This window comes from Schistocerca americana, chromosome 3, assembly GCF_021461395.2.
Source record: "Schistocerca americana isolate TAMUIC-IGC-003095 chromosome 3, iqSchAmer2.1, whole genome shotgun sequence".
Taxonomy (NCBI): domain Eukaryota; kingdom Metazoa; phylum Arthropoda; class Insecta; order Orthoptera; family Acrididae; genus Schistocerca; species Schistocerca americana.
The window spans coordinates 251,406,382-251,421,543 of record NC_060121.1 but is presented as its reverse complement, the minus strand read 5'-3'; the positions used below and the strand labels follow the sequence as shown (position 1 = coordinate 251,421,543).

The window sequence follows — 15,162 nt, the reverse complement described above, 5'->3', positions numbered from 1 at the left end:
CACCCGCGCAAGGGTTAAAGTTATTGAATTATCTGTAAAATTGTGACACATATGACCTACCTGCTCTCCACTTTCTCCCGTCTTTTTCTTCATCACACTTAAGTTCTTTAGATTTGGCAAAAAGGTACTCTTTGCATTGAATATGTGGCCAAGAAGCCTCACTGAATTGCCAAAACTGAGAATGATATTAAGTTGCATTGAGGTACATTCATTAACTCTGGATGAACTTAATGCGCATTATAATCACTGAGGAAAATGTGAAGCTTATTTATGTGGCCGCTTAATATAGCTTCTGAAGAGTAAATCGTAACTGATGTGTGCATTTTGAGGCTGGATGATTAAAAGATCATAAGATCATTGAAGGATATTGAATACTAGCCTAAGCTGTTTACTGTGTTAAGCTCTTTACATAAATATTTAACAGTTTAACAGAAGTACACACATACTATGGGACAAAATTCCCTCGAGTGAATTCATATGACTGATGGCTGTTCCCAACTTGACAGCAGAACAACCACACTAGAAGACAACACTACAGTTCCAGTGGTGACAGCCACAGAGGACCCAGCTATGAATTTTGCTTAGAGTACTGGACCTCAGTGTCATAGGCCTTTTCTATGTCTTTCCTTGGCTTCTGGAGAGGAGTCAGATTTGTATCCTTTCAGTGACACTTGTGTAACATTATCCAGTTGAGAACATTGAAGAGGACTCTTTTTCAACCATTTATTCAGTTGGGACAGCATGGAATATTGAATACCATCAAACCTGGAGTCATATTTCCAGCCACAGACATTGCAGATTATAAAGTTTCCACAAAAAAAGGGGGGGGGGGCTGTTATTCACATCTCCATTGTTACAGTTCAATTCCAGTCACCCTTTCCCTAATTGTAGAGAGAGATTTGTTGTTTAACCAGCAGACTGTCTCTGTAACCAAACATGGGGCAGGCAGCATCAGGCCACCATAAACAGCGGTTGCAATACGGTGAGACATTTCTTGGACGAGTCTATTAGAGATGGTGCACAATCTTGGATTGGGGAAGAAAAATGGTTGTGTCTTTTTCAAAGTAATGATTCCACAACTTACTTTAAGTCATTTATGGAAATTAACCTTCTATTGGTCATTAACTCTGTATTCAAATAGTAGTTTTTCTGTATAGCACCCGGTTTTCTTTAATCTTCAAGCCACTACAGTTATGACAATGAACTCACATTCAGTTGGATGACAGTTCAAATCCCCATCCTAATCACATAATTCAAATGTCAGGATGGTTACTTTCAAAAAGGACACAGCTGACTGCCTTCCCTAAACTGAGCTTGTGCTCTGTCATAAATGATGCCTCCCTCCCTAATCAGTGCATAGGGTTAGAAATGGCCCAGTCTGTGCCGAATTTTCGAGGAAAGGTAGAGAGTGGTGCTGGAATCACTGACAAAGGCTCCCATGATATTTCTGCATTGTAATTGGCTGAGTTGAAAGATGTTGTCATATGAGGTATTGCTGGCCAATTGACAGTTTCAGTGGCATTGCAGGTGAATGGGTGGTCAAGACTGGGTCGGTTCAGCCTCTACAGGCACCGCAGTATGTGTACACTCAACCTCTGCTGTCTGTCTGGGGAATGAGTTCCTGGCATTGGTGGAATGTGGACATGACATATGGGGGTGGAAATGGTTTCACCTTCATCGGCTCCCATCACTAGTCATTGTTCCCAACCTAAAATGAGGGTGGAAGTTGTAGTGGTTGCAGGCAGGCAGTTGGGCAAGATTGTCTCAGGTGTGGTTGTGAGTGTCATGCCCAGCTGGCTGCAGTGGAAATGCTATATCTCGGTGTGGCCAGAGCTAATTTCAATGTCCGACAGTGTGTTTCTGGCCAGCTGTAACTCAAACCCTCATATTGCCAACAACAGTGCCTTGGGTCTACCTGCTATAAAAAGAAATGATACTCCAGACCAATGCTCCTGGTGGTTGGACTGTATGGTGGGCCACAGTAAGGCTGGTATCCCACTGCTGCCTGGGGCATCTCCAGACACACGTCCACTGGCCATTAGGGCAAAGTTCAAAGCAGGACTCATCACTGAAGAGGAATCTCCTTCAGTCAATGAGATTCCAGGCCAAAGACGGGTCTGGAGATGCACCAGATAGCGGTGGGATACCAAGCTGAGTGTCGCCCGCCATACAGCTGGACAACCAGGAATGATGATCAGAGTTGCCATTTCATTTTCTAGCAGGACCCCTCCAGTTGCCATCTGCTGCGCCCTTACAGCACAGCAGCGCACTGATGATATTCTATGTCCCATTTTGTTGCTCTTCATTGCGAGCTAATCTGGACTTACATTTCAGCAACATAATGAGGCTCACACACAACGAGAGTTTCTACTGCTTGTCTTTGTGATTTCCAAACCCTACCTTGGCCAGCAAGGTCACTGAATCTCTCCCCAATTGAGAACGTTTGGAGCATTGTGGGCGATGGCCTCCAACTAGCAGAGGGTTTTGATGATCTAACTCGCCAAATGGACAGAATTTGGCACGATATCCCTCACGACATCCAACAACTCTTAATCAGTGCCAAGACAAATAACTGCCAGAGGTGGACCAACATGTTACTAACTTTCTCAATGTGTGAAGAACTTTCCCTTGAATAAATCGTCCAATTTTTTCTGAAATTGTAGTAATTTTTTTGTCTGTACATGTGTATCATGTCTACTGATTTCCATCCCATTTGGATAATTTCTTCGGGGATGCACCACATTTTGTGTCAGAGTGTAGCCCTAGGTGCTTTACACTTGACTCAAAAAAACTACATCTGTCAAGGAAGAAATGCAGCCCATGGGCTTAAAGATGCTCAAACATCATCTGTAAATTTTGCAGATGCCTCTTCCATGTGGTCAGTAATAAGCAAGTCATCCAAATAATTAATCCAAATGGGACTACCTTGGGTAAGTTGTTCGAGATATCTCTGAAATATAGTGGAGACACTTGTGACCCCAAATAGCAATATGTTGTGACACATGCCGAACTGGGTATTAATCACAACTGTTTCGTCTGATCATCTACAGGTAACTGAAAACAGACATGAGTGAGATGTATCTTAATGGTGCCCAGCCAATTTTCCAACAGTTCTTCTAGCCCAGGAATTGCAGATAAAGATGAACATTAGCTTCAGCATTAATGGCAGACTTAAAATTGCCACAAATTCTAGGTGATCCATCTATCATCTCTTAACTACTACCATGGGTGTTGCCTACTGGCTAAGTGACACTAGGGATATTACTCCCATACTTTGCAAGCCATCTACCTTCACTTTAACTTGTTCACACATGGTGAAAGGCACTGGATGCGCTCTACAAAACTTGGGCACTGCTGACTGCTTTAACGATATAAGTTGCACAACCTAATGTAGGTTCAAACAGTTACTTATATTGCATACATAATGTAAGCTGTTCTTTGAATGGAATTTGAAAGTGAATTCCTTGTTCTCAGAATGAATTTTCACTCAGCAGTGGAGTGTGTGCTGATTTGAAACTTCCTGGCAGATTAAAACTACGTGCCAGACAAACTTGAACCTGGGACTTTCGTGGGCAAGTGTTATACAGACTGACCTGTTTAAGCATTACTCAAGACCCACTGTCAGAGCTCTACTTCTGCCAGTACCTCATCTTCTACCTTTCAGCCTCCACAGAAGTTCTCCTGCATGCCTTGCAGCAGGACCAACAACCCCTGCAGGAAAGGATAATTCGGAGACTTAGCTTAGCCGTAGCCTGTGGGATAGTTTCCAGAATGAATTTTCATTCTGCAGGAGAACTTCTGTTAAATTTGGAAGGTATGGGATCAGATACAGGCAGAAGTAAAGCTGTGAGGGTGGGCTATGAGATGTACTTCGATATATCAGTTGATAAAGCACTTGCCTGTAAAAGACAAAGACCTCAGGCTTGAGTCACTGTCATACATGCTGTTTTAATCTGCCAGGAAGTTCATATTCACTTGGTATTGAATTTGGAAACCAAAAACTGGGAAAGTGTCTAAGCCAAAAATGTTAGATATCGTCCAAAAGTTTGCTACCAGTGGGGTTAGTTGCCGATTGACATTTTTATACTTAGTGTGGACTAAAATCCTCATTATTTGTTACCACTCTGCCGTGAGGATATTGCAGCTATGAGGAGCTGATGTACCGGTGTGTGCCAACATTAATTAGAGACATGGCTGTGCCTGTGAGAGCTCCATTACTTTCTGGCTGCAGCATAAACCTCTGCATCCCACCTGTTGCTACTACTGGCACCAGCAAGACAGAGTGCATCGCTCTGGAGACTATTGTTGTTGTTGCCCACAAGTCTAAGCAGATGCCTGGCAGATGCTCTGGTTTGCAAACAGTAAAATAAGTGACGTCACAGAATGGGCAGTGAAGTTGCTGATGGCTTGGGCTGCAATCAATTTTACTGCACTAACTTTTCTGTGACTCTTTGACAACAACTTGATGGAAACTTTTGTACGAGTTTCTGCTCTCTTTGGGACATGCTGATGACGAACAAAGTGCTACTCTGTGTGTGCATCTACTAACGATGAGGGTGGTGGACTGGTAACTACTGCTGTGACCACTAAATCCCACTTCGACAGAGTACCAAACAATACGATGTCCAGTAAATCAGATGACGACATCGACTGGTTGTCGTCAGTTGATCATAGGACTCAACAGCGAGTACTGCTACCAAGGAAATCAACACCAGAAGTATCGTGAAACATAGCTTGCAATAATGCTGTTTGTGAGTTTTGACAATTCACATCGCTCATGGCTGGACCAGATGACTCTAAAGCCTTCGAATTAACTTCTCTATCAGGAACTAGACGTATAACAACATCACAAATTAATTATTCCACAAACGATGTGCAAGACCGTTTACAGAAAAAGCCTTGCAAGTCAGCAGACCGTGCTGCGTATGTTTGCTTATGTTGCTTAACACATCAATTAACTTTGAGGCTATTTGCAATGATGTGGGTTTGGTGATATTAATAGTCAGTCAGCTAGCCGCAAACAATAGAAAAGCTCAAATTACTGGTATCCAAGAGCTGGCATAATTGTTGCACCATATCGTAGAATTTATTACTAAAAAACAATGAGATTGGACTCTGACATTGAGGATCAGCAATGTAACTTGCCTTACAGTGAAGAACAAAACAACATAAGTAAATCTCCCAACCCTCGTTTGCCTCGTCAAAGCAAGCAAATAGTTGAGAGGGAGGCGACGATGGTGCAACTGCAGACTGTTGTTGGGTTTGCTGTAGTTGTAACAGCAATTCCTGCTTTTCGTCCTATTGCTGCAGTTATTGATGTTGCAAATGCTGCTGTCACAACTTTAGAAACTTAGGACTCGTGCATCACTGTGAACAGGAGCATGGCGAGACATTGCTCACTGCCACTTTTCTAACCCACGCGGCAAATGCAGACCACTGTTTGTGATCACTAGGACTGGCAGTGACGCAGAGACCAGTGGAACAAAATGGTGATTTCTGTGGCCAATGGCAAAAGATTCCGTGAAATAAACAGCTAGCCAGAAGCAAAGTGAAGAGTATAATGAAAGTCATTGTAATAGTACACAAACAGTCCAGGGAGGGATCTGAATCAAAAAGTGTGAACACAGGCAAGGGCAGTCACTATCAATAGCATGTATTCAAAGCTTCACAGAATAGTGAGAACTGTCAGATAAGTACAGGACTGCAGTATTTCATAATACTCTCGCATCAGCAGATGGGCCCATATGCCATGCCCACAACGTTGGCGGCCTCCACAAGAGCGAGCTGTAACTGATCTAATAAGCCCAACTATCTCAGCCCTGTTCTCCACATCGATACTCAGGCTGGATGGGAAATGTGAATTACTCAAACAATGGAAACCACAGTAAGGAATATCAACAATGTAGGAACAGATAGCTTGCTACTTACCGTAAAGAAGACACATTATGTTGCAGACAGGTACAACTAAAAGACACTTTCACAAAGCTTTCGGCCACAGCGTTTGTCAGTAAAAGAGATACACGCATCATTCACACACGCAAGTAAACACAACTCATGCAGACACGACCACCAACTCCAGCAGCACGAGGCAGAACGCCCAAACGAAGCCGCTAGAGTTGGCGGTCATGTGTGTGTGAGGGGTGCTTGCTTGTGTTCATGAATGGTGTATGTTTCTCTTTTGCTGATGAAGGCTGTGGCCAAAGCTTTGTGTAAGTGTCTTTTAACTGTGCCTGTCTGCAACCTGACATGTCTTTTTTTACGGTAGGTAGCAATCTGTACTTTCCTACATTGCTGAACGTGAATCACTATCAGATACTAAAGCATCCTACTACTACTGCAACATTAGTTCACTTTTCTACATCTGTCATCATTTTTCTGTCCTAACATCATCACACATCTTAATTCTTTTTCCTGCAACTTGTATGAATGGCTGTCATCTGATCAATCAAAACACCTCTTGTTTTACCATTCTGCACTTTAAATTGTCTCTCATTTTACTTTTTTTCTTATACAAAAAATTTTCTTCTATACAATTTGTGTTACGATATCAGCGCCAGTGAAAGAAGATCCCCGACAGTTACAGTGGGCTTGGTGTGGCTGCTTCATGGGTCTGCCTCAACCAATCACGAAACGTGATTTTGTTTGTATACATCTCGGCGGCAGTGCCTCCGTGTTGCTGCAGCTCTATAGATGACTAACTTCTTTCACCGACACTATACTACAATATGAAATGGAAGTCAAGAAATGTGGAGAAAGAGCAGGGCTGAAAGATGCAAGTGCAACTACTTGTCACCAGTCACTGGTCCCTCACTCTTACACAAAAAAAAATACTGCAGGTTTCTTCTTAGGAAAGAGTTCAAAAGAAAATATTTAGTAAAAATTCAATTTAATCATTGAGTAATAATGGCTGAGATTTATAAGCAGCAACATTCACAGACTGAAATGTCTGTCACCATGCTTCGAGAACATCAGAGATATACCATAATGTTATATGAACAAATGCAAACTGCAGACTTTAATTTTTTTTCCATTTTTACAGATCTACAGTCCATAGAAAAGTTACATTAAAATAACAATTTACTTTGTTTGGTACAATACAATTTGTACTTTAAGATTAATATACATGTATATTCAACATTTAATACAAAGACTGAATTCACAACAGTGCCACTATTTGAAGATGCCCTGTCACTCGTGACACTATGAATATATTTCCACTGTCGTTTGGAACTTATATCTGACCAGATTTAAAGGTGGTATGACCAGATAAAATGCAAATACTGTTATTAATAATAGAAATAGACCAAAAACTTAATAAACAACTATCATAAAAAACTAATGAGATTACCTGTTACTGTAAATTTTACAATAATATATCCAATATTGAGATTCTTTCAATACAAAATGCTACCAGCTACCCTTTCTGATTATCAATGTTTTTTGTATCTGATAAGGCCTATAATGCTACGTCTTATTTTGACACTGCAACGTAAGCACATTTTGCACTGAAACTTCCCTGAACCCACCTACTTCTAATGTGCACATGTCCTTCAGGACACTTTCTCCAGAGCCAAATAAAAGACACTTTCATAGTTTTAAATGAAGTGAATGGGAGTAAATTACTGATTTAAAAAAAATGAGCAATGCCACAGCTTGGTCCAAGCTTTGCAATACGTTACTGTCATTCTTTTCTGTTTTTTCCGTAAATATGTTTAGTAAAGTGAAAATGTGTCTCACTGTCAATGTCTTTTAGTTGCTATCTGGGATAAATAACAATCATATTAATCCCTGGTGCAATTATAAATAACGTATTTCCAATAAAAATCACTGGGTAACTTTTTAAAATGAAACCTTGAAATCGGTTTATTGGCATTCTAGCATCAATGAATTGTTAATTCCCAAATACATTCGGTAGCACTTTATAACAAATACAGTTAGGAATCTCAGTATGACTTGACAATACATGTTTAAATGCATGGAGGCAATTCATTTGTTGTCCTGAGCTGCACCACAGCAATATTACTTGTCATATACTTTCAGTATCATTGCCACATTTTTTTAGAAACATACAGAGGGCATAAAGGGGTTTAATGTGTAGACAATGCTTTCAAAGATACTTGCAAAGACATAATATAGCTACTTCAGTTGTAAATGAAATCTGTTGCTTTAAAAGTAGTACATCCTGTAGGATTCTTGAAGCAAATCTAACAAAAAGCAGATAGGGACTCTGAGTGTAATATTAATGAAATGAATACATGAATTTAGTTTGATCTGTCTAAACCTTGTACCAAAGTAGGTTCTCCTGGAATCAACTGTCAAGTGCAGTACTGTGCAGCAAGCCATTCTGCTCAATATTATCTGCCACTGAATAAATATGAAATCTTCTGAAGGTAATGAAATTATTTTAACTTCCAGTAGCTTCAAATACTCATTCCAATACCCTGCCATTTACAGCTAGTACAATATCTTAATTTTCTAATATTTTATATGTTGAGTTATCAGTGGTGGGGTCATTTCTATTTTATTTTTACATTAACCTGTCAGATTAATTTATTCTACCCGTTTCTATATCTGAGTGAAATGAACATTCAATGCAATGGATACAAAGTATTCTCACACTCTCTTCATGAAATGGTCTGCATTTTGGTTTTTCAGTGTTCCAAAACTGCACTCAAAGGCACTATTTAAGAATAAAAGAAAACGTATGTAAACACTCTGATAAATGACAGCCTTCAATTATTAATTAACAGTATCAAAATGCAGATTCAAACAATTGGTCACAAGTTACCAATTCTTATCAAAATAAGACTGTTTTGATTGACATTTGAAACATTTCAATGAGTTTTAAAGAAGAGTTTTTCCTTTGAGAAAACGAAGAGAGAAGCAGCAAATATTGTTAACTGTTTAGTGGCTCAGATTTTGATGTGTCTAACATCACACACATTGCTGCATTATTATTTATAATGTAGACTATAGTCATTAAAATATTTCTGTGCTGCAACATAGGTTAAGTAATGTTAATGTCAAATGTTACTGTTGTTCAAAATTTATCAAGAAATGATACATCAGACATCATCATTATCTCCTCTCCATTGTCACCTAACAAAAGCAAATTGTAATTGATTAATAGCTGTTGAACAATTTTTCATTGGTTTCATAATTTGTATATAATATCATTCCTACAGCTATAATAGTATTAAGCACTATTAGAGCATTATAATGGCTACAAAATATTAACCAAAGTTTGATTTAATATTTTATAAATAGACTGAATAGTAATAATAATAATAATAATAATAATAATAATGAAATTCCACTTATCACTCATGGCTCTCATATAAATTTTGGCTTCAGTATATTTGGTAACAGTTCTAAAAACTCTTTGGCATTAAGCATAGGCTACATATATAATCAATCTGTATAAGGATAAACATGCACAATGGTAATAGGCAGTAATATTTCAGTTAATTCTAAATGTATTTTTATGGCAACTGACCTTTAGTATGAACACACATTTTTGGAAGCATTTTTGTTTCACACACACACACACACACACACACACACACACAAATCAAGCAAACATTACAAAAAATGGCATTATTAATATCTGGTACTGCTTAGCTTTCAGTACTCTAAAACTTGCAATGCAGATATCAACTGCTGAAGTGAGGTCTTAACATGCACTCAGGACCAAATTACCTGCCTACAATAAACAAGCAAACAATAATAAAAACATTACGTCCTGAGTGTTTAAAATTATGTGTCAGGTTTTAAACATAATTGCAGAGCAATGTAAAAGTACAGCTGCACAGTATTAAACTTACAGGTACCATACAGTTTTGGAACAATAATACTAGAACAATGTTATATACAAACATAATACTGTAAATATAGTGACTAGCAGCAAATATGTAAAATTTTACATGGCTTCACATCAGTAACATTTTTTTTAAAAAAATCACAGTTTGCGAGTAACTAAAACATAAGCTTTGATGAATAAAGCAACAAAAAACTTAAAAGATATAAGCTATTTGACATATGCTTGTTAGCAAACACTTTGGTACACACTTGGCAACTAGGTTATGACATTAAACGTAAAAATCAGTTTTAACAGACATGGCTATTTACACATACCAATGTAAGTGGTACAGTATATTTATATATACACACCAATATTTTCTTTTAACTATCAATGATCAACAACCTGTGAGAAAGATCTCCATCCCATACAAATGTGAACCTGAGGATTGTATTTTGATAAAGCAATTATAATAAATTACATCAAGAAAATAGCAGACAGATGCATGAGGGGGGGGGGGGGGGGGGGAGAGAGAGAGAGAGAGAGAGAGAGAGAGAGAGAGGAGGAGGAGGAGGAGGAAGGTGGTTTGCCTGCATGTATTCATACCGTATTTATATAATTTATATGCACTATCTCATCCAGTCTGAAAATAAAACTTAAAAAAAAAATCAATAATTTAATGGGTTTATAACCACCAGGACTGTAGTATAGTCCACATTTTGTGCATAGGATGTACCATACAGAGATGTCATTATCAGTGAGATATAAACTGTTATCTTCCTCTCTTTCAAGATCTTTTATTACTAATAAGACAGACAAAAACCAACAGTTACTCATGAGCAATGGAGCAATCTATTTGCCTCTTCCACTTCTCTTTCAACTTCAGTGAATGAACTGAGGTCACTTACAGGACAAGGTTTGACATGTTTATATTTTGTGTGTACATGACTGTTACTAGCTGTTTTCACAAAGGAGTCAATTTCACGATTAATTTTTAAAACTTTTTCTCTCCATATTTCTTATGTGACAAGGCAGAGCTTAATTCAGAATATGTCTGGCTGTATGAAACAAGAAGTATTAAGCAAAATTCTTCAAATTTAAGGCATGCTAAAATAAAGGACATCATAAAAATTGTCTGTGTGTAGTTTTTTAGTAATGAATGTTGTAATTACTGACAAATGACATCAATTTTCAGGCTTGTTTCAATGACAGTGGAGCTTGCATTCCTCTGACAGTTCAGCAGCATAGTAGCTATGTTTCATTTAATTTGTAAATTTTGGCTGTTGTCTCTTGCCCACTTAAGGGAGATATGACTGTATAGTTTAAGTGAAGTGCTATTCTTTTTTCTCTGTCATGGCTGCTACAAACGTTTTCTTCAGTTTTGTGATCAATGATTTAGAACACAGGTATTTCGGCACAGTTTTTGCTCAACGTTATATAGGTCGCATCAGCTTTTGGCCAATAGACCATCCTTCTCATGCACCTGTAAAACTCACAATAGTAGGAGTGGTAGTGGTGGTGGTGCTAGTACTAAGTAGAAGTAGAAATAGAAGAAGAAGAAGAAGAAGAAGAAGGAGTGATGAAATTAATATTTTCGTTTAATAGGGATTGTTCGAAAGTCCACATTCTTTTAGTCAGATATGTTTTCAGAATGTGACTCCCTTGTACTCATCTCTTATGTTATCTTAGCTTTCAAATTTTCAATTCCTCAGGGAGGAGATGGGGGTAGGTAAAAAGGATGACACTTCCTTTTTAAATTTCCTCAACCCATACATTCTCCCTCCCCGTGGAAGGAACTAATAATTGCAAAACTAGGACAGTGTTGTCTCGCTTGCCTTTATATATGTATCTGTTGGCATTACTAACTATTTCATTGCGTGAAAGTGAGTACTGGCCAGAAATTCTGCCTCATAGTTTGGTAGTTTTCTTGATTGAATTTTCTCCCATTTAAATTATCTCTTATATTGAGAGATGAAATATTATGAGCTGAAAGAAAAAGAAAGTTGGAGAAAACATTTCCCCTAGATAGGAGAGTACCATGGTGTGAACACACACAGCTAAGGAGGAAGCATAAACCAGCTTTGTTGGCATGGAAGAAACACACAGATTTACCCATGAAATACTGTTGGCTAAATCAATTTTTTGACCCTCTACTTTTCTTGTATAATTGGGCCTGTATTCCGTTGCTAAAGTAATTAATGGGATAGCAATTCCGGCAAAAAGATGGACATCAGTAAGGGAGGAAAAGGGGTGGTGGTGGTGGTGGTGGTGGTGGTAGCGGTAGTGGTGGTGAAGAGGGGACCAAGAAAAGCAGGAGACAAAAAGGAAAGAATGCCACTTGTGTTTTCAAAATTAACTTGAGGACTCTTACAGTATTCACATCTTCAAATATATTAATGCTGATAATGGGTACAACTACGCAGCTTAAACATTAACCGTAGCAATAAAATGTATAAGAACAGAACAGAACAGTATCAATTTACTGACCACCAAAAGCTCTAAAACCAGAGAAGACTCGACAGAAACAAGCAGAACAATGTTAAAGATATTACATTTGAATCTGATAATCCCTTCATCAAAATAAAAAGATGTTACAGAAACAAAAGGAAAAAAAAACCTAGGTAAAAATTTACATCTCAAGGAGGAAGTTAGTTGGCACTCCACTGATTTTCAAATTTTGCATTTGGCTATCTGAATCCAACAACTCAAGGAAAATTACAACAAAATAAGAATAGCTTTCTGGGGGAAAATGTGATCAACAAGTCAACTTATCTTTAATCACGCTAGTACAAGACTGCTACTTCCAATTAGTTTTGTTTGTATATTCCATACCACATAAAATTTTAGAAACATACCCTACATACTTTCAAAACCAGTGAAGAGAAAATATGCAGGAAAGTATCGTTCTGTGATGAAGCAAGTTTTGCCAGTTATAATGCTTGAATTATTAATGTGTCATGACTTAAGTGATTCTGCTTGTCTTTCCAGTGGCAGAGCCCACTGCCAGGAACATACTGTGAAATGACATCAAAGCAACTTAATGACGACAAACATTTTAACAGAAAAACTTAAAAACAGGGAGATAGACATATAAAATTTTTAACGTTATTTTAGAAACCTCTGACAATTAATCTTAAAAATTATATAAATCATGTGGATGCAAAGTGACTTTCACATCATCTTTCCACCAATCACAAGTAGCAACAAGTAAGACAGCTATAAAAAATTGCCTTGTAACATCTAATTCTACTGAATAACATCATCTATGTCTTATTCAAATACATTTGTTTCACAGTAGTAAAGAAATACTCTTCCAAAATACTCTGACAAAAAATAAGATACACAGCACACCTCAATAGTAACCTGAGTAATGATGATACGTTGTCGGAGAGGTAGAGGTGATATGAGGAGTACGGGAAGCAGGATGGTATGGTGATGGCGAGAGAGGATAACCGTGATAATTGGGGTGTGGTGGTGGAGGTGATACAATTCGTTCAGATAATGCCTGCTGGCCAGGAACCACAGCTGCCCGGGGTAAAGACAAGTCTACGCTGTGCCTACCTCCTCCTGGTGTTAAGTCCAAACTCACCACTCGCAATACCTCTGAGTGTCCACCGTATGGAGGTGGAGACGCATATCCACTACCTCGAGACAGGTCGACACTCTGTCTTTCCTCGTACAGTGCGTGGTGGTAACGAGGGAAACTTTGAGGGTGAGTAGGATGAGGATGGTATGTGCGTGCCGACATATCCAGGCCTTGCAGCTCACCGCTGTTGCCGACAACTGTCAGTGGCTCAAACCTGTCCCCGACACGACTGAATTCATCCAGGCTTTCATATTGCTTGTAGGCTGCCAAGTCCAGCTTGCCCTTTATGCCTACACTCAAATTCTGCACTTCACCTTCATCACAACTAGATGCATCATCAGCTGCAGGTAAATCATACGTTGCAGCAGCTGTAGCTGGTGCTGGAGTTCCAGCTGGTGAGATGATTTCTTCCTGGTGATGCAGGCTGTAGCTTGCATCTGGTGTACCAGCAGGAGACATCAGTTCCTCCTGCCGGTGCTGTATGGCATACCCTTGTGGCACTGATTCTGATCCTTCATCATCACGATGTTGCAAAGCATACACATCCACAACATGAGGCCTATGTTGTGGATGATTATTGAGAGACTCTGCATCAGGCTGCGATGGTGATTGTCTCTGAAGCGTGTAACTATCCATCTGTTGTAAGTGATTATTGTCTGGGCTTGAGCGCTGTGGCTGCAAATGGTGCTCTGGTGTGGTGGATGGTGACACAAGATAGTTTTCGACATGGTTATCTTGTTCAGTTTTATTGTGGATGGGTGACTGCATGCTCAGTGCTTGATGGTGGTGATTTCCATTTACTAAATGACTTTGTGAATGTGGTAGGTCATACAAATTTCCTGTCTGTTCTTTGGTACCGGCCAGTTCACTGGCAGTTATTACAGTCGTAGAAGCAGTACTTGGTACCATACTTGAGATGTCAATATCACGTTCAGCAGCATCAAGTGCTGCTTCTACTAGAAGGCTAGCATTTGACGATTCAGGACGTCGAAAAACTGACTCGTGTTCTATCACTCTATCAGTGTCTTCAACACTTACCTTCCTTTCGTCCTCCCTTATCTGCTTTTCATCCACAAACTCATAAATATCCCTCTTTGGGGAAGGCACAAGAGGTAAGATACTGTCACCCATCCACTTTTTACTTCCTTTGCTCACTACAACTTTGGTTGTGTATAATGTCTGCGTAGTGTAAATGTTTGTGTTATGTATGTGAGACTGGGAAGATGGGGGCAATGGAGGTGGTAACGATGCTGTCGGCTGGGGATTAGCCATACTAATTTTGTCTTCCAATGCTGTAACAAACAAACCAAAAAGTAAAATGTAATATACGTATACACTTCTTCTTTTGAGTACATACTTCTACACAGAGCCCTACCATTTTATAAAATACAAGAGTGAATCAAATATAAACGGGAATTTTTATTTTAAGTGCCTTTCTTTAAACAGAGAGTGGCATGATCTCTGCTCATTGTTGCTTTCATTTCCAGAAGTACCATCATCTGTTGTGCAACACTTTATAATAAACTTTCTCAAAACAGAGGACATAAAATCATCTGAAATTCTGGAAAGATTTGAGGCACAATTTGGGGACAACACCCTGAGAAAGACCAACTCAAGTGTATGCATGGCACAAACAGTTTTTACAAGGTGAAGAAGCTGTTGACAATGCAGCTCACTGAAGTAGTTCAAGGACCAACATGACTGCGGAGAATCTTTTTTGATTTTAAAGTAGTTGTTTTCACAAATTTTCTCTAAGAACATCGTACTGTGAACACTG

General features: G+C 38.9%; 1 protein-coding gene across 1 annotated transcript in view; it reads right to left on the bottom strand.

Annotated features, from left to right (window-relative positions):
* Positions 1 to 13,035: 13,035 nt before the first annotated feature.
* Positions 13,036 to 15,162, bottom strand: part of LOC124606002 — a 141,849-nt gene continuing 139,722 nt past the window's right edge. Inside the window, exon 10 of the mRNA XM_047137964.1 lies at positions 13,036 to 14,677. Coding sequence (XP_046993920.1) covers positions 13,152 to 14,677 — 1,526 coding nt within the window. The 3' untranslated portion in view covers positions 13,036 to 13,151. The remainder of the gene's footprint in view (positions 14,678 to 15,162) is intronic.